The 24203-nt window shown below is 59.1% G+C and overlaps 1 protein-coding gene across 4 annotated transcripts in view; it reads right to left on the minus strand.

Moving 5' to 3' along the window:
• Positions 1-11983: 11983 nt before the first annotated feature.
• Positions 11984-24203, minus strand: part of OLFML2B (olfactomedin like 2B) — a 35232-nt gene continuing 23012 nt past the window's right edge. For 3 of the 4 annotated variants that reach the window (XM_053209644.1, XM_027075080.2, XM_027075078.2), the window contains 3 exons: positions 22309-22821; positions 13522-13698; positions 11984-13047 (listed from right to left, as the gene is read on the minus strand). In XM_053209644.1, the coding sequence (XP_053065619.1) occupies positions 12446-13047; positions 13522-13698; positions 22309-22821 (1292 nt within the window). In that variant the 3' untranslated portion in view covers positions 11984-12445. The remainder of the gene's footprint in view (positions 13048-13521; positions 13699-22308; positions 22822-24203) is intronic. The other variant, XM_053209645.1, reaches the window with a different exon arrangement.

Genomic DNA, 24203 nt, shown 5'->3' on the forward strand with positions numbered 1-24203 from the left:
AGAGGCTGGGGGAGGGAGAACGCCGGGCATCCACATCCACCGGAGCCGGACCTCCCCAGGCCACCATCGCTGGGGCCTTATGGAAACACCAGGAAAGATGTTCCCGTTGTCACTCCCTTTCTGGGAGTCCACGGGGGTCACATCTTGAACATCCCCAGCCTCGCACCCCCGGTGGCATCACCTGCCCCCCTCCCTGCTGTTGGTGGCCCGGCTGTCGGCGGGGGGTGGGCATCGGGGCTGCGCAGAGGGGCCCCCGATCACGGGGGTGCACCCGCTCCGTCAGCAGGCCCAGGGCTCGGGCTACACCCGGGAAAGGGACACGGATCTCCCGGGGACCGAGCTCCTAGGGGTCCCCCCGCCTGGAAGGGAGAAGTCTCCTGGGCCACCGGAAACCCCCCCCCCCCCCGGGGCAGGGAAAAACTCTGGGTACCCCAGTAAGAATGCCCTGGCCCCGCCGGCGACACGTGACGTGCCCCCTCGTCCCCATCCGTCACCGCTCCGAAGACAAGGTGGGCCGGCTGAGGCTCAGACCCCTTCGATACAGCGCTGCGTTCCTGCTTCTCAAACTCTGCACACTGGAATCACCCGGGGACCTTTCAAAACGGCCGCTGCCCGGCTCCCACCCTCAGACGTTGTGACTTCATTGGTACAGGGTGTGACCCGGCCGAGGGTGGTGCCGCGGACTCCTGCCCAGGTGATTCCTACGTGCGGCAAAGTCCGGGGACCCACGACCGGTGTCTTTCGAGGCCAGGCCCTCACTCGTGTTCTGATGTCTATGGAGCAGCGGGAGGGGGGAGCGGGGTTCCAGGGACAAGGAACAAACGTGTCCGCGTCATCAGACAGAAGCGAGACTTAGCAAAGAGCTGGTAAAGAAGAGAGGGGGAGCAGGGAGGGCTGGGGGGGCTGGTGAACATTGGATTCACTTGCGGAGATGAGGTCAGACATTCCCCCGTGATGCTAGAACTGGGGAAACGCATGAAAATAACCATGGCTGTGAAAACGGCGCTTTCTGTGAAATGGCACATTCTTGGAAGGAGCGGGAGCGGGGAGGGGGAGGGCCGGGCCAGAGAGGGCGCCGGAGGGAGACTGGCTCCCGGCCTCCAGAGAAGGGGCGGGGGGAGCATAACGAGGGATGGTTTGTGCCATTGGCCTGAGGGATGGTGCGGGAGGACAGCTGCTGACCGAGGAAGCTGAAGCCCCAGAGGGAAGAAGCCAGGAGGGAGAGGAGGAATCGGTAATAAGAAAACACACGGACTGAAGGGCGCCTGGGTGGCTCCGTAAAACATCCGACTCTGGCTCGGGTCATCCTCTCACCATTCGCGGGTTCGAGCCCCACATCGGGCTCTGTGCTGACGGCTCGGAGCCTGGAGCCTGCTTCGGATTCGGTGTCTCCCTCTCTCTCTGCCCCGCCCCTGTGCGCGTGCTCTCTCTCTCTCTCTCTCAAAAATGAAAAAACATTAAAAAAAAAAAAAACAAACGCACCCAGCTCCGGGCCGCGTGGGGGACTCCCATGACAAGGCCGAGTGGCCAGCTTCTCGCCCTGCAGCCCCTCTGGAAGGGACGAGACACAGCAGAGGGCAGTGCACCCCTTCAGGAGGGCACCGGGCCCCAGGCCAAGGCCACCAGGAAGCCAAGCCCGAGGCAGGTGGGCGAGTCCCGGGCACAGGCATCGGGCTCCTGTGTAGGGGTGCAGTCCCCCTCATTCTTAGATCTCACCCTTCCCTCCGGGAGAGCCATCCACATGTTAAGTCACACGGAGAAAAACGCCCTGCAGATAAAACCAAATCACACAGGCTCTTAAATTCCCAGGTGAAAGGCTTTCCGCCTGCTCTGTGCACTCAGGAGACTTCCTGAGCCCCGGCGTGACTGCGACCCACGCGCCTGTGACGAGCCATCTGCTGGGTAAACGTGCCAACCAGGCCGCACGATGTGACGTGGCCCCCGAGATGCGCCCTTTGGCGTGTCCCGAGAGGTGGGCAGGCAGGTCCCCTCCCTGCCGGTGTGACGGCTGGGAGGAGCGGGCCTGGAGACCCCGCCACCCCGTCTGGGGGTTCATGCTCTCCCCACAGGGCTCCTTCCAGAGGGTGTCAACGGAGACGCCGTTTGGGGTTCTTGGAAACCGATCTCAACGTCAAGTGCTTCGAGATGCTGAATGTCCTTCCCTAGCCGGCGCTCCTCCTCCCTGGGCACAGCCTTGCCAAGGCCAGGCTGCACGCCCCCACCCCCACACCACCGGAGCCTCTGCCCCAGCCGTCCCCTTCCCCTGGGGCACCTCGCCAGCCAGCTCCGAGGTGCCCCGGGATCCGCACAACCTCTGAGCGCCTCGGGGACTCTGGTCAGCGGTTTCCTGTGGGAGAGAGGCCACGGCCTCGGCTCTCCACTTACTGGAAGGCCTCCCTCTCCCCTCTCTGCCTCCCGTCCACCCTGACCACCGGCCTGGCCTCCCAGAGGAACAGAAGTGGACTGGCTTCCCCGGGGGGCAGAACCGCAGAAAGCCTGGGGGCTGCGATCCGCCGCTGACCCTTAGTTTTCAGGGGAGGGGAGAGGAGAGGAGAGGGAGGGGAGGGGAGGAGAGAGGGGAGGAGAGGGGGAGGGGAGGAGAGAGGGGAGGAGAGGGGGAGAGGGAGGAGAAGGAGAGGGGAGAGGAGGGGAGAGGACAGGAGGGGAGAGAAGAGGCGGGGAGGGGATGGGGGAGAGATGGGAGAGGAGGGGAGGGGAGGGAAGGGGGGAGGAGAGAGAAGAGGATGGGGGAGGGGGAGGGGAGGGGGAGAGGAGGGGAGAGGGGAGGGGAGAGGAGAGGAGGGGAGAGGAGGGGAGGGGAGAGGAGGGGAGGGGAGAGGAGGGAGAGGAGGGGAGGCAGAGGACAGGAGGGGAGAGAAGAGGAAGGGAGGGGATGGGGGAGAGATGGGAGAGGAGGGGAGGGGAGGGAAGGGGGAGGAGAGAGAAGAGGATGGGGGAGGGGGAGGGGAGGGGAGAGGAGGGAGAGGGGAGAGGAGGGGAGGGGAGAGGAGAGGAGGGGAGGGGAGGGGAGAGGTGAGGAGGGGAGGGGAGGGGAGAGGAGAGGAGGGGAGGGGAGGGGAGAGGAGTGAGAGGACAGGAGGGGAGAGGAGGGAGAGGAGGGAGTGGAGGGGGGAGAGGACAGGAGGGGAGAGAAGAGGAGGGGAGGGGATGGGGGAGAGAGGGGAGAGGGGGAGGGGAGAGGAGGGGAGGGGAGAGGGGAGGAGAGGGGAAGGGAGAGGGGAGAGGAGTGAAGGGAAGGGGAGAGGAGAGGAGAGGAGGGGAGAGGAGGGGACTCCGGGGTCAGGAGCCCATCTCCTGCAAAGTGGCAGCGTGTAGGACAGTGTGTCCTACAAGAACGCCATAACCCCCAGGGTGCCCCCGTGAAGGCTGTCTTTTCTGGAAATCTAGCACGGAGGGCAGTGGCCTGTCCGTAACAGGAGACACAAAGGAGTCAGAACTCGGCTAAGGTCTTTAAGGAGGGGGTTCCACTTCCAACAGAGCGGCTAGAAGGGTCAGCTGACTAAGGGCAACCACAGCCTGAGGGTCAAAGGTCCTTCTGTGCAACCAGAATGGGGCCCTCTGGTGACAGCCTGCCTGTCAGCCCATCACGTCAGGCCACCACTCTGAGCCAGGCCCCGGCCAAGCCTGGACAGGCACCCAGAGGCAGAGACGTCCTCCAGCTGCAGCCAGGCTGGCCGGGGACACGCATGCAGGCCTCAGTGGCTGGGAGGCGGCCAGATGTGGTGCGGGCTCGGACACGGGTGAAGAGGGCGGAGGGGATGGGCGCTGTGCCCAGTGAGCCCGGGAGGCCTTCCGGAGGGAGGTGGCTTTGGGCAAGGCCATGGGCGGGGGGGGGGAGGGGAGGGGAAGAATTCACTCAGGTAATGCTGGGGGGGGGGGGGGGTGGGCGGAGGATCACCTGCCAGGGCCTCCTCGCAGGGGAAGGGAACAGCCTGAGCAGAGGCAGGAAAGGTGAGCTCCAGCTGGCGTGGCCTCCGTGTGGGAGGCCTCTCGTGCCCAGGGGGAGCCAACTCGGCTGGTAGGTAACTTCCTGGATCTCAGAGCACCACTTTGACGCAGAGATTGGTTCTGGACAACCCCAACTGGTCCCTTGACCTTGGATGGCTGTCTCTCAAGAATGCCATGCTCGGAGGAGTTTCCTAGAAAGACCGAAGGGTCAACCTGCGAAAAGGGAGTCTGTGCTTCGCTGAAAGTCAAGAGCGTCGCTGTTCTCCAACAACCGGAAGGCGCCGCGTGGCCCTCAGACTCACTGGGCCCAGCGGCCCTGGGGTCCAGGGATGCCTTCCACGGCACTTTTGACAAGAGTCCTTCTGGGCTCTGAAGGTCTGGAGGGGCGTCTCAGGGGCCCTTTGACAAGCGGCAAAGCCAGCGGAGCTAACCGTGATCGAGACCTTCTCTCCAGCCGGGGCTGGTGGACGAGGGGAGAACGCGCTCTGCATGAACGGGGGAGCCGGGCCCGCCAAGGGGTCCGAACGACGAGACACAGCAAACGAGGAGCACTCAAGCTCAGGGGTCTCACTGAGGCCTCTTAGGCAGAGGTGGGGGGTGGGGCACACACAAGGTGCGTGGGCAGAGGACGGACGGTTCCTGAATTCTCTGTCTCGGTCCGGAAACGACTGTGGTACCTCCCCCCACCCAATGTCCGCCGGGGCACCTGCTGTGTCCGCCCACTTCTTTTTCCCACTTTTCTTTTCTTTTTTTCCATCTTTCTTTTCTTTTTTCTTTTTTTTCTGTTTTTCTTTTTTCTTTTCTCCTTTTTTCTTTTTTTACTGTCCTGTGTCTGAGCGCCTAGGAGCCAGAGATCCCCGATGAGAACGCCCACCCCTCCGGGTCTCCGGGCTCAGGCAGGAAAAGCCAGCTTGTCATGGAGCGAGGAGCGAGGAGGGAGGAGGGAGGAGCGGGGTTCTTCTGAGGGCAGCGGGCGGACTTGGACTTCCCGGCTTCCTCTCCAGCCCCGAAGTGAGGCTGCTATGTGACTCTGGGAAGTTCACCAGTTTTCCGGCCCGTTCCTGGCACCTGCTGCTGTTGGCTGCACTTTAACCCCCCCCCCCGCCCCCCCAGCCACTACCAAATTTTCCTTGGTGCTCCCAGGCCAGGCCACCTCCTCCAGAGAGAGAGCTCAGCTGAGGTCACGTGGAAAATAACTCCGAGGAGAGCCCTGCTCTGAGCTGCTGTAGCTGATTTCCCTTTGCCCTCCCTCCCTCCCCTACCCCATGCACAGGGAACATCCCCACAGGTCACATCACATGCCCCTACGCATAGGGGTGCCGTGCAGTAAATGTTTCATACGACTCGTTTCCATCTGGCGACTCTGGGAGAGCTTGACAAGTACAGAACTCCAGGGACACCATGCCACGAGGCGTGTGTAACTGCTGGCTTCCAGACGACAAGCCCTTCCAGTGGGAAAGCTCACGGGGCAGATGAACCTTGCTTTACACCAGAACACATTCCTGAAGAGTCACAGATCATCGTTTCTGCTCTGCCCTTTGCCAGGAAAACAAAACACAAAACCACAGCAAACACGAAGACGGCGAGTTAGAAAGCAGAACATTAGAAACAGAAAATAGAAAAAGATGCTCAGCATCACTCAGCACCGGGGAAATGCAAACCAACGCTGCAAGGAGCGGTCATCTCTCACCTGTCAGAACGGCCAGAACCAACGACGCAAGAAACAAGCGTTGGCGAGGATGCGGAGAAAGGGGACCCTCGTGCGCTGCTGGCGGGAATGCTAATTGGTGCAGCCACTCCGGAAAACAGTGTGGAGGTTCCCCCCAAAATTAAAACTGGAGCTGCTCTATGACCCAGCAATGGCACTACTAGGTATTTATCCAAAGATACAAACAAGGACACCAACTCGAAGGGGTACACGCACCCTTATGTTTATAGCAGCGTTATCTACGACGGCCACGCTATGGAAGCAGCCCAAGGGTCCATTGACTAATGAATGGATAAAGAAGGCGTGACACATACCTACACGCACACAGACGTGCACATACATGCAAGGGGATATTACTCCATCAAAAAGAATGCAATCTTGCCATTTGCAACAACATGGATGGAGCTAGAGTGTCTTAAGCCAAATGAAATAAGTCAGAGAAAGAGAAGCACCCATATGATTTCAATCACATGTGGAATTTAAGAAACAAAACAAACAGGCAAGGAGAACAGGCGGATGGCTGGGCGACTGGGGAAATAGGGGAAGGGGATTAAGAGCACATTTAGGACGACGAGCACCGGGTGACGTATCGTATAGAAGTGTTGAATCGCTATATTGTACGCTTGAAACTAACAAAACACTGTGTGTTAACTATACTGGAATTAAGATGAAAAATTTAATTTAAAATATATAAAACAGGGGCGGCTGGGTGGCTCAGTCAGCTGGGGGTCCGACTTCGGCTCCGGTTATGATCTCACGGTTCGTGGGTTCGAACCCCGCGTCGGGCTCTGTGCTGACAGCTCGGAGCCTGGAGCCTGCTTCGGATTCTGTGTCTCCTTCTCTCTCTGCCCCTCCCCAACTTGTGCTCTGTCTCTCAAAAAATAAATTAAAAAAAAATTTTAAAAATACATATGTAAAATAGAACCGGGAGAGAGTCAAAGACAGCATGGACGCCCTAAGACTCCAATGTGCTCGCTACGGTGAGACAGAGGTTGGCCGTAAACTCCCCAGCAGCTAGCATGAACAGAGAAATTCGATTAGTTTCCCAAAGCATCACGTACACACTGAGCTTTGGGACACGGAGTCCTATTTCAAATCCATGAGTGGAGCTGCTATTCAAGAAGATGTTTGGGGCGGACTTGTGGGTTCGTTTTTTGTCTTTGCGGGGCAGCCCTTCATTTAGGGGAGAGGCCTTTCCTCACTCGGTGTCATCAGGGTGTGGTGTCAGTCACAGAATCCCCGCCCCCTTAGGGAGGCAGGCTGTGGACCCCGGCTCACCCATCACATCGGACCCTGGACCCTCTCCGGGACACCTGCGACCTGAAATGGAGACACCTGGGGGCCACAGGTGGTTAAAGCCGAGTCTGTCACGAGAGCATCTCCAGACGACCCCCGCATCCAGTGACGCAGAGCCCCAGACCTGACCTCATTCTTTCTTTCCCGTATCTTGAGTTTCCAGGTTTTCCTGGAGTCTGTGAACTTCGCAGATTCTTTCCAATAAAATCTTTTTCGTTTAAGCTCACGAAAGTCTTTCTGTTGCTGACAGCCCGCAACTCCTAAAGACACGGGTGCCAATGAATTCACGCCGAATAGGAGAATGCTCTCAGAGAGCAAATACTCATCTTGGGTTGTCTTCTTAGAAAGTCACAATCCAGGACCTTTCATTTGCACGCACAGCGTTCGGGGCTACTGCTGCCCTGTCTGGGGAGTTGGATGAGGCCCCCTTTGGCGGTGAGGGGACCTTGAAGACGGTCTGAGTGTGGAGGAGAGGAGGGGGTGGTGGGGAAGGTATTCCAGAAGGGCAGAACCTCGGGGTGTTACAGGAAGTGGGTGGGAGCTTTCGGCCCGGCCCCAGGAGACACTAGACCCCACGTTCCCGAGACGGGGCCAGACCGCGGGCTGTGTTCTCCAAGGCGACGTCCGGAACTGGGTAGAGACTTTTAAACTCTTCACCCACATTAAAAGTGCAAAATAAAAACGGAGTTGGACTTTTTTCAAAGGGGATGTTTGAGGAGGATTCCTTGGGAGAGAGCTTCTTGGATCCCTACTCTTTCCCTGGGGTGGGGCGAGCCTGCCGGTCTCCTCAAGGCTAAGCAGGGAGAGCGTTAGATGGACCCACTGAGACACTTCATCCATGTCCCTTATAGTTTGGGGGTCACAGCGGATGAGTGACTAACTCCGTTTGGGGTAGGCTGGGAGGGAGGGAAGGTAGGCTGGCTGTTACGTTTCAGCAAAGATTACTTAATGGGGGCAACCGCTTCCAGGCTTGGTCAGGGCAAATGGGTTGGACATTGTCTGCGGACCAGATATGGCCACACGTGGGGTCTCTCAGGTCTGGTGTAGAGGGACGGTGATTTTAGCAGAATGCTGCTGGAGGGTCTCACGAAATTCCCAGGGGCAGGGGAAGGGGTGGGCAACCAGGCAGCATGGGGACGCTTTCGTCCACATGAAAAGCAAAAACAAAAGTCGCTTAATGATCACAGCCCTGGAGGCCCTCCTATCAGCCTGACCGCCACAGGGACATCATCAAAGCAAGATCTGTCAGCAGTGGGCTCGACAGGTTTGTGGGAGGGGACCCAGGAGGCAGGTGGAACTGGTATAGGGTGTTTGCGAGACGCCATCACGGCGTGGGGAGGCTGGAGAAGGGCCAACGGCTGTCGTAGGGCGGACGTGGAAGATACCAAGAACCAACCGCACGGCATCACCGTGAAGTCTTTGTACCAACAGTACTGAACCTGCATGTCATCAAACCTCTAGATCTAACTTCTAGTTTAAAGGAAAAACGGGGCAGAGAGAAACAAAAGAAACGTTTGAAGGAAGCGGTCGGGTCATGTCAGCAAGGGATATTCTGCCGAAAAACCAACATCGTGTCTTCAGCAAATCGACGGCAGGAACGGAAAGGGGCAGAAGAGCGGGGAACAAACCTGGACTAAAAGAGATTCGACAACAACTAATACTGGGGCGCCTGGGGGGCTCAGCTGGGTAAGCGTCCACTTCGGCTCAGGTCACGATCTCACGGTTCGTGGGTTCGAGCCCCGCGTCGGACTCTGGGCTGACAGCGCGGAGCCTGCTGGGGATTCTCTCTCTCCACCCCTCCCCCACTCAGGCTCACTCTCTCTCTAAAAATAAACAGATTTTTTTTTTTTTTAAAAAGGGTCCTCGAGCTTATATCCCAGGGGACCATCAAGGGAAGTCCAAAAGGAGAGCAGACTTGAGGAACCAAGGACTTTAGCTTTGGGGGGTGATAGCGGCCGGTATTTTTCACTTAGGTTCCTCGCACTGCCTTGTTTGAACCTTCCGCGAACGCTCTCCCCATGCAGGTGGAGGGTGCTCCTGTTTACAGAGGGCAGCCAGGCTCAGAGAGGCTGACTCCAGGTCACGTGAAGGCCAAGTAGGGGAGCCAGGACTCACGCCAGGCACTGGGGACGGTTCCCTCCAGCGGACATCCGGCTTCACCGCGTGGTAGCCGTCGGGGAAGGCGGTGCTGGGTCGGCCTCAGGTGCGGCGGCCTCACCGAGCGCCCCGAGGCCTGGGCCGTCCCGGCCCCCGCTGCCAGCCTCTGGAGATCTGCCCGCTGAGCCCCTCACCGTCTTCTGCCTCCGCCCAAATGTCCCCTCATCGCACAGACGGTCCCCGAGCTGCCTTTACAAACAGCCACGCCCTCCCCTTCTCCCATTTTTCTCTGGCTCCTTTCCCTGCTTGGGATTAGTGCCACCTGTCACCTTACACAGAAACGCATTTCCTTCTCCCTCCCGCTCTAGAACAGAAGCACCGTGAAGTCAGGACTCGGCCAGCCCCGGAGGCTCCATGAATATTTATCGAACGAATACATGCGCACACACGAATAAATGAATGTAAAAAGAGGGATGTTGGTCATTTCTTTCTCTACTTGAGAAAATCACGCTGCTGGAAAGTACTGTAATGGGGGGGGGAGCACACTTGACCCTTAAACAACACAGGTTTGAACGGAAGTGCATTTTTTCCGATACAATACAGCACTGCCCGTGTATTTCCCTTACGATTTCCTTAACATTTTCTCTTCTCTGGCTTCCTTTACTGTGACATACAGCATAAAACGCATATAACATAGCAAAAATGTGTTAATCCACTGTTTGCGCTCTTGGTAGGCTATTAATAGCTATGTTTTGAGGGAGCCAAAAGTTATAGGTGGATTCTCAACTGCACGGGGGGGGGGGGGGGGGGGGCGGTCCTACTCCCCGCACCCCCCCCCCCCCCCCCGTGCTGTTGGAGGGTCGAATGTAAATCTGTCTTCCCGTCACTGTCACTATCGAGAGGTGGCAGAGCCCAGAGGAGACTCAGCAGGTTTGAAAGCCGGAAGGCCCCCCTCTCTTCTACAGGTGAGGGGAAGGCCAAGGTCAGAACTCACCTGGCGTTGCTCTCTCTGCAACCATCTGAGAAACTCATTCTCTGATTCTTCGCGTTTCCAAAGGTGGATCCCATGATGAGGAAGCGGCCTGGGGAGTCCTGCCTGAGCTCAGGGAAGCCGCTCCCGACCACCCGGCCTCCGGCCGGAGTCACGCTCCCCACAGGCCCGACCACCTTCCTCTTCGTCCTCCTTCCGGCCTGTGGGAGCTGAGCTGCCGCCCACCTGGCCCCAATGGGCCGTGGGGCCCGAGGGTAATGAGCTCACACACACACGAGCTGCAGCTGGCACCCCAGGGGCCGGTCATCGAGGCTCTTAGCTGGAGGGCCAGCGGGTGAGGACGCCCCACAGAGGGGCCGGGAGAGTGCCGCTCCGGTCCGTGGCCAGGTGTTTCCAGGTCGGAGAGTCAGCGAGGGGGCGGGGACGTGCCCTTCGCACCTGCTGACCACCTCCCCCCGGGGCCCCGGACCGCGACGTGGCCAGTCAGGGCAGCCGCTCCCCCCGCCCAGGCAGCACCACTGTCCCCTCCCACCTAGAGGCCTCTCAGGCCAGGGCCCGGCTGGCCGGGGGATGCGGCCTGTGTCCCGGGATCCCGCGCCCCCACCTCGCGAGCTGGGCCCCTCGGAATTAACTCTTTGGCACCACAGCTGGGCCCTGACCCAGCCTCCACCCCTCCTGACTGCCCCCGGTTGCCGGTCCTGTCGCCCGGCCCCGAAGGCCACCCCGTCCCGGAACCCTGGGGTCTGAGGCCTTTCCGACACCACAGGGCAGGCCAGCCTTGAGGTTAGGGCCGAGGCTTGGACAGGAAGCAGCCCGGGGAGCCCTGGCATCGTGAGGACAGCAGCAAAGAGCCGAGGCCAAGGGCGAGGCATAGGTCACAGGGGGCAGCTATCCCGCACTGGACTCGGCCGGCCGCCCAGCGGCGAGGTCGCCAGGAGTGGGTGGTGGGACGGGCCCCGGTCCAGCAGGCTGGCAACCGTCAGCACGTCACTTTGCAGGGACGGACGGAGAAGCGGACGTTTTCATGCATCACCCCGGTCCCTCAGAGCAGCCCTGCCTGGGGCTCGAGTCTCTGCTACGGTTTCCAAGCCGGGGCCCGACCAGAACACCTGTGCCCCCCTCCCGCCGAGCGGGGCTCTGAACACGGGCACCAGCCGCCATCTGTTTGAACCCTGGACATGCCACCTCTCTCCCTCTAACCCTCCTGCGGCCGCCAAACCTGACGGGCACCTGCATTTGCTGAGGAAACTTTACCCACTCAGTCCCGGGACAGAGAAGTCACTGGGTGCAAGCGGAGGGCGGGGTGGGGGTGCAACCACCTGGCCACACAGGGAGGCTGGCCGCAGCCCGGGGATAGCCATGCGGGCCGTGTGTGCATGTGTGTGTGCATGCGCGCGTGTGCAGGGGGCACCTGAGGTCTGTACAGAAGGACGCTCCGGGCAACTGCTCCCCCAACGGTGGGGGTCAGGGGAGGTGGGGACAGCGTGGTGACATGATGTGCCTGACTTCCAACCTCATCCTTAGGGTCGGCCCTCTTCCCACAAACTCAGGAGTCACCTGTCGAGGCTTCTCCGTCTGTTTTGTGTCATGAGGAGACGAGCGCAGGCCGGTGGGCTCAGCGGCGTCTGGAGAGGGGCCGGGACTTCCCTTCCTGCACACGCTTCCCGGCAGGGGCGGGGTGGGGGGGGGGGCTGCTTTCAGAGCGTGGCCAAGTCCCCCCCCCAGGGGAAGGTGGGCAGGGAAGCCCCGCGGAATGGGAACATTACCACGAGGATGAGGAGGGGGAGGCGGACTGAGCAGACTGATCCGGCTCCGTCCAGACCCCCCCTCAGCAGGGGAGGTGGCTCAGGGCGGGTACAGCTCCGAGGGACAGGATCGACCCTGCCGGACACAGCCACGAGGAACAAAAACGCGTTTGGGGGGTGGTTTTACATTTCCTCTTTATTAAAAAAAAGCATTTTTCTGGGTTTTTAAAACTTCTCCAATACATAAAAATTTTCCCGCCCCTTAACGCTTCTTTCTCGCCTCCTTCACCCCTGCTCCTGGGGCCTTCGGCCTGCAAGACCCGGATGGAGAAACCTTTCCAACGGCCAAGATCCGGGAGCTGGAGGGGCTGAGGGTTTGAAGGAAGGTGGTTCCTGGTCAGAAGGAGAAGTTCATTTGCACACAAATACAAACCGTGGAGGATGAGACCAGCACATACGTGTATGGATTGATCTACAATCCACTTAAAAAAAAATAGACCCGAACTGTCATTTTACAACTGCAATATTATACAAAATATTATATATTTTTTAAACAACACACACCCACCCACACACGCGCGCACGCACGCACACAAGGCGCCGCGGGCCCCTCTGCACTTCCGCACGTGGGGACGGGCGTCAGTAGGCGAAGATGACGTGGTAGGTGACCTGGTGCCCATTGTCCCAGGCGTAGAGCAGGCGGTCCTTGGGGTTGTAGTCTATCTGGGTGGTGTACGAGTACTCGTTCTCAAACAGCAGCCGGGGCACGATCTGCGTGTTGGTGTGGGTGTCGAAGGCGTAGGAGATGTTGGCGTTGCGCTGGTTGTGGCTGTCCACGGCGTACAGCACCCCGCAGATGACGAAGCAGTTGCCGTACAAGTGCCGCCGCAGCCCCGTGCGCCACGTGGTCTCCTTCTGCGTGCTCAGGTCCGCGGCGTTGAGCTTGCTCAGCACGATCACCTCCTGGCTGAAGCCCTCCTCGTCCAGGGCCGGGTAGATGAGCCACAGGCCGTTCTCGTCCACGGCGAAGTCCACGTCCGAGTGGCCCTGCCACCGCCAGGGCGTGGCCTCCTCGTAGGCCACGTCGTGGAGCATGGCCCAGGCGGCCACGAAGCGCTGCTTCAGGTCGTACTTGATGATGTTGCGGGTGAAGGCGCGGTTGTAGTAGAAGGCGCCGCCGTATACCACGTGACCCGTGCCGATCCAGCTGTAGGGCAGCTTGTAGGAGTTGCTCCAGCGACCTGGGGGGGGGGGGGGGGGGGAGGGGGGGGCAGTGTGATGGGACCCGCCAGCGGCTAGGGGTCCGGACCTGGGGCTGCGTCTCCGCTCTGCCACTTATGGGTTTCGTCCAGCACACGCCGAGCCTCCGCACGCCCGCCCACCACCCGCGGTTTCCAGTCCCAGGGCGCTAACCCTCGAGAGCCCAGCCCGCACCCCACCCCACCCCGCGCCCTTGGAGGGGGAGGGGCTGTCACCACCGGCCCCCTCCAGTCCACGACCCAGGAGCTGTGCGCAGGGAATGCGGGGCGGGCAGAAGCGGGCCCTCCCGCGACCAGGAAGGACCTCTCGCCACCGGAAGGCGGAAGGCCCTTCTCATCCGCCCCTTGCTTCCGGAGATCGGCCGCGATGGAAGCAGGAGGGGGGAGGGCACCCACGAGGGCCTGCGATGGAAGTAGGGGTGGGGCAGAGGCACCCACGGGGCCCGCCGCCCGTACCCTGTTTGAAGTTCTCCAAGTTCCGGAACTCCACCAGCGTGTTGCCATAGTAATAGTTGGTGACGTAAATCCGCTCATCCTTGGCCAGGGGGTCCTTCATCCAGGCCCCTTCGTTCCGCCCGTACGTGTTCTGGGTGATCGGCCCCGTGATGGTGGACAGGGTGTCCTTGCACCTTCCTGATGGAGACAGGGACGAGGGGCAGGGGTGAAGGGGGACCTGAAGCCAGTGCCCCCCTCCCGGGTCTGACCCCGTGCGGCTTCAGCGGCCTTGGAGGCGCCCAGAGCCGAGACGCCTCGACATCGTCCGCTCCTCTTCCCGTCGGTCCTGCGCTCTATCTACTCACCCCGAGCCACCTGCTGCCACCATCCCCACTGCGTTAGTGTCCCCGTGCGGGCTTGTCAGCCCTACAGGCTCCTCCCTCAAGGATCTAAGCTCCAGAGTTCTCTTCTGACACCACAGCCTCCTGTGAAAAACCATCCTACTTCTACTGGATTCCATCTGTTCCCACCGTGCTATGAACGAGCCTCTCCGGGACGTCATTTCTCTGCTGAGTGACCCTGGTGCCTCCCGCTCCGCCCTCCAGGTCTCCCCCACCTAGAACGCGAGCACCGCGGGAGGCAGGCAGGGGGCTTCCTCCTCCCCCACGGTCCTCAGGATACAGCATCTGGGTGGATACGTGGCAGCTGGGGAAGCCCGACCAGAGCTGAGCAACTTGCCTACTGCCTGTGACAGGGACGCAGGGCTCCACCAGCCGCTGAGCTGCCCAGAGGCGTCTGGCCAGGCTGTCTGGGGCCAGGTCAGTCCCGGTTGAGCAGTGGCTGTCGGTGCCCCTGAGGCCCACCCCCGGGTCCTGGAGAGCTGTCCTCAAGCCCGTGCCCCTGTCGCTATGGTGGGCAAGATGCCAGGGTCCCCTTCTGGGGAGCTGGGGGAACAGGGGACCCAGCTCCACGTCAGGAGCTGCTTGGCTGTAGGCGCCCCTTCTAAGCCAAGTCTGCCTTCGTGGGACAGGAGCTCAGTAACATACCCCTGATGGGCTCTCTGGAGTGACCTCTTGTGCCCAGGAGGGGCCCTAAAAGGCCACGGGAGCCACGCTGAGTTCTAGACCAAGTGGAAAGCCTGCCGTGCTTAATACGTAGTGTTGTTATGAAGTGAACACAGCCCTCCCAGATACTGAAATGATGTGTGACCACTGAGGACGTGTGTTCTTTCTGTCCCCGCACTGGTGGGTTAGGGAGGAGGTGGGAAGGTGAATCCAGCCCTCACACGGCCCCCCGTCCTGCTCCTCCCGGCCGAACACCCCCACCTGCCATCAAGACTGGCGTACGCATGGGCGAGAGTGATGAGTAACTGGTCCCTGACGTTCACCTGGGACAAAAAACAAAGGCCTACAGTTCAGACTCAGGGTGCTCTCGATTCCAGGCCACCCTCATTTCCAAACTGCTCCGATCCGTTCCATCCATCCTGCTTCCCCATTAGTGGTCTGAGGAAGGAGCTCGAGCTGGCAGGACAGGCAGGCACAGTGCCCTTGGCCCCGGGCCCGGGGCAGCAGGCGGCCGGAGGTGGGATGAACATTGTTTCCCAGGCGGACCCCGCGGTGGGGTGCAACTGGCAGGCTTCAGGCAGCCCTGTGTGGGGTTCATTAGGTCCCGATCTGACAGAGCGGGGAGGGATTTGGTCTCTGTTAGACAACAGAGCCGACCAGCCAAAGCCTCATTCCCCCACATCTGAGCTCATCTGTTCAAGACAATAAACCAGAAGGCTAGAGCTGAGCCCAGGCAGCGGCGTCTGATGGAAAATATCTCGTTCCCTGGCGCCGACCGGGGGTGCCGGCTGATAGGTGGGGAGGCCGTGCTTCCTCTGCGCGGAGGTGAGCCCTCGTGTGCCACCCCCAGGGAGGAGCACTTCTCGTGTCCCCTCTCTGACCAGACTCAGGAACTGCCGATGAGCTCCTGGGAGCCAGGACTCCTCTGAGTTTTTTGAAACACTAGGGTGCCCTGGGCAGCCCGCTAAATCCCTACAGGTCCTGTCTGAGCCCCTAGGCTCTGCTGCGGCTTCCGAGGTGGGGGCGGGGGAGGCTTTAGAATCTGTCCCAGGTTTGGAGCCAGAGGCCTGGCCTTGGTCTTGGCCCTGCTACTGACCCCAGAGTCTGTGTTACCCTCCAAAATGTCATACAGCCTTAATTTCTTCTGCAGTAAAGCGAGCGTAATATATGTCCTACCTACTTCACAAAGGTGCTCGGAGAGAATCCACTCCGATGACGGCACGGTAGGCTGAGTCATGGCCCCAAAGACACCCAGGTCCTAACCCCTGGAACCTGTGAATGTGACCTAACATGGCAAAAGGGACTGTGCAGATAGGATTAAGTCAAAGATCTTGAGATGGGGATATCCCAGATTATCCGAGTGAGTCCCCAATGGCTCAGCAATTCCCTTATAACAGGGAGGCAGGAGATTTGACAGGAGGAAGCATGAGGGACGCAGCCGCCAAGCCAGGAAAGGCAAGATATGGATTCTCCCTTGGAGCCTCGGGAAGGAATCAGCCCTCTGACATCTTGATATTAGCCCCCGTGAGACGCATTCCAGACTTCTCACCTCTAGAATGGTCAGAGAACAAATTTCCATTGTTTAAGCCACTAAGTTCGTGGCAATTTGTTACAGGAGACATGGACACTGAGGCGGATGGAGTCGGCTCTGGAGTCAGGCATCCCTACCTCTGTAGTTAGACGGAGTCCCAGCTGGCAGGCACCCAGGACCTCAGATAGAGGGACACGGGCCGGCAGGAGGGCAGAAACAGCGGGCACACACGCGCGGTTTCAGAGCACTTGAAAACATGTTCAAGGTCAGTAAAACCATGAGGCCCAGACCCATCACCGCGGCCTGAGAACTGGGGCCGTTCGGACGCTCCTGCCCTTGGCAACAAACTGTCAGCCTCGGAGGGAAGACGCTTCGTGTTAACAACTCTCTTCAAGGACAGGGAGAGAAAGGCGGGAGGAAGTTCAAAGGAGCCACAGGGGAGACGGGCTATCTGTGACTCACGTTACAAGCGTCCCCCGTGCTCAGTGACGGCAAACATGTACGAAACCCTCTCTAGGTATCAGCCCCTTTAATCAGACACTTCGGTGGCTCTCCTGCGCAGGGTCCCAGGGGCTGAAAACAAGGGGCTCCTCCCCTGAGCACATGCACCTCCCGCCCCCGAGAAAGGCACCGCATGCCACCCAGTCACCACACCAGGGTCCTGGTCCCTCCTGCTGCCTCCTCCTCCCCCACCTGCAGGTGGCTGTCTCCCACCTCTCCCTCTCCCCGCCTTTCCCCTCCCCACCACTGTGGCTTAGTTCAGACCTCACTGCCTGTTTCCGGGGTCACTCCGGTTACCCCGCTGGCCTCTCTGGCTCCTCTCTGCCCCTTTCCACCTCCCCTGTCCCGTGGTCACGAGCTGTTTTCTGCTTAAACCCTTAACCCGCCATCGCCATCACCGGCCACCGTGGGATGCTGACTCAGCCCCTATCCCGGCAAGCCTGTCCTCCTGCAGTCTATCCCTGCCCCCGCCGATCCCCACCAAACTCTGGTGGCTCCGGGGGCCAGGCGGGGACAGAAACAGGTGAAGCGGGGGGGGGGGGGGGGGTGGGTGTGGGACGACAGGCAGCAATATAGAGGCCGTGGTGGGTTGGGAGAGCAGCTGGCCCGAAGGCATCCAAACTCAAGGCTGTAAGAACATCCTGGGATGAATTCAGCCCTCTGGCCGCCACACTAACTGCCTGCGTTCGCGGGCTGCCCTCTCGGGGTGCACAGGCCTTCGTGGCCTGTGATCTCTGTGCCCTCACAGCGGGCCCCCGCTAGGAAGGGGCCGCCCTGGCTTTAACGCTCTGCTGTCGCCATCCCAACGCTCTTGATAATTTTACCTGTGACCTTGTTTCTAGAAGCGAAGTCTAACAGGACCGTGGAGCGCGTGCACGTGTACAGGAGCACGCAACACGCGTGTGTCTGCCTTCCTCGTCACCCACTTGCACTCGGCATTTGCTGGGTCTGATGGACACAGGACTCCGGGGGACCCACCGTGCGCGGGGGGTTTAGCCAGACTCTGGTGAGCGTGTTGCCCCCACGGCGGAGCCAGGGGGACCCACGGCCCCAGAGGCCGTGCTTTCCCCGGGAGCCAGGACTTAGCGGAATGTAGAAGACAGTGGCGCATTCAGAAACGTGAAAAACCGAGTAAAAGGCCCTATGTTATTTCTTGTGTTACTTCCTGGGATTAGCCAACGGCCGACCGACAGCCGGTCTTGTTAGCCTTCCCCACCCAGCGGGCTGGAATGGCGCGTCCTGCCACCACGCGCACCTACCAAGAAGGAAAACAAAAGAGCCGAGCGGGCTCCGTGCGGCCTTGCACCGTCCTGCTAAGAACAGAATCCGCCTGCATGAAGGGGCTGTGACGTAGGAATCGCGTCATTCTGGCGACTTCCACACGGGAGTTAAAAGATCTTACATTCGCATTTAAAACTGATGTTTCACAATGTAAACGTGAATGGTAAAACTCACGCGAGTAATTTGAATCTTTAGTATTTCTTCACTTACACTGGCACGAAATAGCAAAGAAAAACAGCATGAGAGAGAGAGAGAAAAAGAGAGAGAGAGAGAGAGAGAGAGAGAGACAGAGTCACCGCAGAAGGGAAAAGCTTCTATTCACTACCTCTCGTGACGCCCCACCCCCCGCGCTCTCATTCCGGATGAGGCTCCACAAGTCAGTGGCCGCCCCCGCAGCCCCACCTTCCACCTTCCTGCTCGGCCCGGCCAGTTCTTCCTCATCGTTTGGGACGGCCGGTCCAGCTCTCTTTCCAGGAGAGAGTCCCTCGGACCCAAAGCATCCCATGCATCCCTCCGCCAGAACTGGAACGATGTTCACGGGTCCCAAACACGAGTGGGGACGCTACCTCGCCTGAGTTGTGAACGCCTCCTGCACCTGCCGGCAACCTGCTGAACACCTGCCTTCCGCTGGGCATCTCAGGTCCTGCCTCAACAGCTCCCTACCACTTTCTGAGTTGAGGCTGCGATCCCTTTCGTCATCAGGCCCCTGTCCCTGTTCCCCTCCAGCATGTGCCCTTGCCTGGGGGGCTTCCTTCACGCCCCCCAGGCAGGTGGCTCTGCCTGCAGGGGCTGCTCTCCCCCCACCCCGGGGGGCCGTATGTTGGGGGACCACGCCTGGAGATGGGGGTCCACAGTCAGAGCTGCTGTCGGCCTTGGCCAGACCAAGAACATCCCCATGTGCACGGCTCCCTCAGGCCACACTAGCCACTTGTCCCCGCCTAGTCCCCCTGGGACATGAAAACAGCTCCCGCCCTTTCGGGCACCAAATGAGCCTTTTCCTGGCGGAGAGGTGAGGACTGGATTCCTCAGCCCCTTACAAGGAAGCCTGCACTGCATACTCCTGCTTCTAGGCCCAGGGCTCCTGCTTGTGACTGAGGTTCCCTGTGGCTTCAGGGGGCCGCTTAGGTGACTGGGGACAAAGCAACTGACAGTAGAGTGCCCGTGGGGTCGGGGAACGAGCCTGTTAGGTGGCAGATGGCGACTGGGGCAGTTCCTGTCCGGGTGCTGCGGGGGGGGTCCGGCCAGCACTGCTCCTGGCCCGTCAGCACCACCTTTCTCACGCAGCCCAGACCGGCACCCCCTGATACGTGGCAGGCAGGGCTGGTCACCCCACCCATAACCAGAGGGCTGCCAGACCTCGGGGACTGTTAGTGTCTCGGGCTTGTGGGGGAGACCGGTCTTCACAGATCGGGTTTCCTGGGTTCAACGAGGAGACGGGCTCTCACGGGTACTGTCGTCATCCTCACGGTCCCCTTGTCTGCTCCTCCCCTCTCCTTCCCCACCCCAAACCAGCCCCATGGAAAATCTTGAATCAGGAGCTGCAGCTGTTGGAGTCTGGGGCTCTGCAGAGCCTGGCCCACGTGGCATAGGCTTTTCCTCCTCTGCAGGAGCCTCAACAGCCATCCCCAGGCCCCAGGTTGGTGGCTGACCCCTCCCCAGGCTGCAGGGACAGTGGCTGACCCCTCCCCGGGCCCCAGGATGGTGGCTGACCCTTCCCTGGAGAGTTGGCAGCATCTTTCCTCTCCTGGTCCTACAGTGAGTAGACTTTAGCCAATGCTTGTTTTCATAACCAAAAGTTAATTCTGATTTACTTGTTTTTGGACTTTTTCTGAAAGGTTTACAATTCTCCTGAGGATCATGGTAGACATTTTAGGACATCACAAAATCAGATTTGGAAAACATGGCATAGGACGTTCCTTTTAAAAGCAGCCCCATTTAAAACTGCATCTCAAATAGCTCAACATCAAAATTGCCAGACTCATTAAACAGCAAACAGCCTCCACGGGCAGCATACTAGTAGCCTGCGTCGGTTTCAGCCAAATGGTTTTTATTTACCTGCAACTAGGACACGTGGGTGCAACCTGGTCTAACTCAGCGGGGCACAGACAGGCAGGGGTCTGCAGAGAAGGTTCCGGAAAGGAAATCCCATCCACACTAACAACAGCTCGAGGGAGCCACCTGACAGCGATAAACGATTAAAAATGATCCCCCAAAACGAGCCAGCCAAGACCACGCCGCCGGAGACACAGAACTTTCCTCTCTCTGTAACCCCCTCTCTTTTCACCCCTCAGTGTTCGGAGAAAACACCACATGTATGTTCACATCCCTGTGTTTTCTCTGCAGTGGACTCCAGAGGCAAGGTTTTTCTTCTGGAAAACCCTCTGGGCCAGTCTTTAGGCAGACCCTTATATCCTCTACGTGCCGATGTCATTCTGGTTAAACAGAATACTGAACAGCAAGAGAAAATGATTTCCCACCTCGGGCTCCCGCCAGGTAAATGGCCACGAGGACGCCAGGTTTCTCCCGCCTGGGCCTCAGCATCTCAGACAGGCTACCGGAGGTGGACAGAGTCCTAAGAGCCCCAGAAAGGCACGTGTTGGCAGCTACATTGGGGGCAACCACCCGCGAAGGCAGGCACAGCAGAGAACCCCACTCCTGGCTAGGAAGTCACCCAGGGAAGAGCTCTCAGGCTGATAAATAGCATCGCTGAGGGCACACAGGTGTGCCGGTTCACCTGTAGCCTGTCTTCACCGTCAGTATCTGAGCCACCCGCGGAGGGACAAGTCTTCTGGACGAACTGTCCCTCCCACTCAAGGGGGCACCGGGGAGCTCACTCCATTTGGGGGGGTATACAGTGCTGATCTCGGGGCCTGTGGTCCCATGAGCATGGTCAAGGCCGCCCAGAGCCAGTGCGGGAGTACAAAGCTCGGGCTCAGACCCCAGGACGTTCTGCAGAAATTGGGTAGGACCCGTGGCTTCAGGATGGACTTTCCACGCAGTAAGGAGCCACCGTCTACACTGTGGTCAGCTTGCTTCCGCCACGGAAGGGAAAGGAAAGGAAAGGGAAAAAAATGTTCTCTCCTGTTCCCACCCCAACCTCTGCGGCCCAAGAACTGCCTTCTTCTCAAGGTTCATGAGATTTTGCCCTGGGGTCTAGTTTTCCTGGATATTTCCCTGCTGCCACTCTGCCGTTATTCTGGGATTTCCCCCCAAGAAGAATCTCTTGCCCTATCATGGCCTGATAAACCTACCGCAAACAACAACAACAAAAAGCCATAGGATTTCACGCAGACGACAGTCTTTAGCAGATTTCTGATTTCATGTGAGACCCATAGAAAGGCAGGGATTTGGCCAAGGTCACACAGCTGTCAGCGGCCGGGACCAGACTACAACCCAGGTGTTTGCTCCCGGCAGGTGCTCTGTCCACCACCTGGTCCGACAGCAGCTACCAGCACCTTGTTGGGAGGAGGGAACGGGAAGAAGGAAGACCTAGGCAGAAGGCAAACCATGTCTTCTGCAAAGCTCGTGCACTTTTCAACAAGCATTTTGATGAAACTATGATTCAACAGTGTTTTCATTCACTACCCGTGGTGACTTAACTAAAGCTGGGTGTCGTTCTCTTTGGGAGAGGCACCTGTGGCTCCCCCCTCCTTCTGTTGTCGACTTTCCCCCACCCCGTGTCCCACGGTTCCCAGAGTCCTCCTGTGGCCGCGGAGCCCCCAGAATGGGGCACAGAACAGGGCTGCACTCCTCCATGCTTCTGGGACACGTTCTGCTTCTTTAGGCCCAACAGTCAGAATGCTTCCCTTTCTCTGTTTAGAAAACTCCTGTTCATCCTTCAAAACCCAGCTCAAATGACGCCTTCCTCAGGAAAGCTCCCCCAGCCTTCTTGGCATCCGGGCCAAGCTGGTGCTCCCCTTTCCACTCCTCTGTTCCTCCCCTGTGAGAGCATTTGCCACACGGTGCTGCGATGTCCCCACGCTCTCCAAGGCTGCCGCTTGTGAGATTTGGCCCTGGGGCCCGTTGTACTAGTTACTCCCCTGCCCCCTCCCTGACCCCACAAATAGGAACCCCTTGTTATTTCACGGCCTGGTAAACCTCCTGCAGAAAACTTAACTCAGTCATTGCCAAATACCCAGTCCCCACTACAGGAAAGCACACCAGTGTTTACAAAACTGACCAATGCAGGTGGGGCCCTGGCTCCGCTGATTTCGATTTACTCTGGAAAGGAGCTTCCCACCGGGCTCGCCGGCCACACTACGAACACATAAACCCAGGGTCAACCCGCGGCACTGGCCGAAGACGCAACTCCACTCACTCTCCTTTCCGGAGAAGTCTGACCATCTGGCTCCTGTCTCTCCATTCAACCTCTCCCCAGGCTCAGCCTGTTACCGTGTGAGCGGGAGACAGGGCCAGGCAGAAGGAACTCACCTATGACATTCCGGATGTCATCCTCCTCCTCCGGGCTCAGGGTGGGGCTGGCGGAGGCCCCGCCCTGCCCTGTGGCGGTGTCTCTCCCCAGTGGGTCCGTCTGGACTGTGGTGGGAGGCACCAGGGCCGTGGGTGGAGCCTCGGTAAATGCGTCCCCAGAGGCCCCTGGCATGGAAGCCGAGGCCAGAGGCTGCTGGGTGGCTGTGTGGGCCACGGTGGTGGCTGGTACCTGAGTGGAAGGTTCCAGGCCTGCCCCCGTCGTGGGACCCGGAATCACGGAGGAGGTCTGGAGCGGGTCTGGGAACCGCGTCGCTGAGGGGGACAGGGTGGGGTCGGGGGAGCTGGGATCGGAGGGCGAGGCCGGGGCCGAGGTCTGCATGTGGGTCGTGCCGGTGGTGCCCTGGTGGGTGGCCACCGGCCTCCGGGGGGCGCTGGTCAGCAGGTGGTTGTGTCTCAGAAGCTGATCTTCAATCAGCAGATCCACTCCGTTGTCCCCACTGAAAAACTCGTCTTCTGGGAAACAAACAGAAGGTCATCTGTGATTCGGGCGGAGGAGCACTGTCAGGCGGGCAAGAGTATGCGGTATTCGGCAGATTAATAACAAGGTTTCTTTCCTCGACATGACGGCCTGATTCAGAGATGCAGCCTGGCTGGGGTTGCCGAAGAGGCAGGTGGGAAGCAGCAGAGATGGGAGGGCTCTGCATCTCCTGGAGGGTCTCTGAACAGACCGCCTCTGGGCTCCACCCGGTCTCCGGGGCACCGGGGGGACGCACAGCCACGACCTGAGCTGGAGGAAGTCACCCCACCCCTGTCCGCTCCCCTGGCAGACGCATATGGAGCACATTCAACAACGGTGAGCAGAACAAACATCCTTCCCCTTCATGGAGCTTCTGTCCAATGGTGCAGACACTAAACAACAGACAAAGCACACTTACAGTGCTTGGGGGAGAAAGTCGAGGGGGTGAGGCATGCCCTGGAGCAGGGAGGCGAAAGGAGACTTCCAGTAATGGGTAAAGTGGTCAGGAGGGAGATGAGCAGAGGCCCTAAGGAGGTGAAAGAGTTGGCCAAGCAGCCATCAGAGGAAGAGTATTCTGGGGAGAACAGCAGCAGTGCAAAGGCCCTGAGGCCAGAACCTGCCTGCGAAGGCTGAGGAGCAGCCAGTGTGGAAGAAGCAGAGGGTGTGAGGGGAGAGTAACAGGTGACATCAGGGAGGACACAGGAGCCACGTCACATTGGGTTTGGCTGCTGTTTGGACTTGAGTTCTTCTTGTGCATGAAATGGGGGACTGTGCACGGTTTTGAGCAGAGAAGGAATATGAGGAGGCAAAGATCTCTTAGGACACAAAGTCTAACCACAGATGAAAGAAACAGAGAATTGCATTTCATCTGTTTGTTAAAACCACCATTAAGGAACTGAAGCCATGGGCAGGGCAAAAACGTTTGCAGTACATACAATTAACAAAGGACTTGTTCCAGAATATGTAAAAGAAAAAAAAATCCCATAAGTCAGTAATTTAAAAAGACAGGGGCGCCTGGGTGGCTCAGGTGGTTAAGTGTCCGACTTCAGTTCAGGTCATGATCTCACAGTCCGTGGGTTCGAGCCCCACGTCGGACTCTGTGCTGACGGCTCAGAGCCTGGAGGCTCCTTCAGATTCTGTGTCTTCCTCTCTCTCTCTACCCCTCCCACACTCGTGCTCTGTCTCTGTCTCAAAAATAAATAAACATTAAAAAAAATTTTTTTAAAAAGGCAACAAACATGGTTAAAAATGGGCAAAGGGCACCTGGGTGGCTCAGTCGGTTGAGCGTCCGACTTCGGCTCAGGTCATGATTTCATGGTTCGTGGGTTCGAGCCCTGCGTCAGGCTCTGTGCTGACAGCTCAGAGCCTGGAACCTGCT

The sequence above is a fragment of the Acinonyx jubatus genome, chromosome E4 (assembly GCF_027475565.1).
Source record: "Acinonyx jubatus isolate Ajub_Pintada_27869175 chromosome E4, VMU_Ajub_asm_v1.0, whole genome shotgun sequence".
In the NCBI taxonomy this organism is placed as follows: domain Eukaryota; kingdom Metazoa; phylum Chordata; class Mammalia; order Carnivora; family Felidae; genus Acinonyx; species Acinonyx jubatus.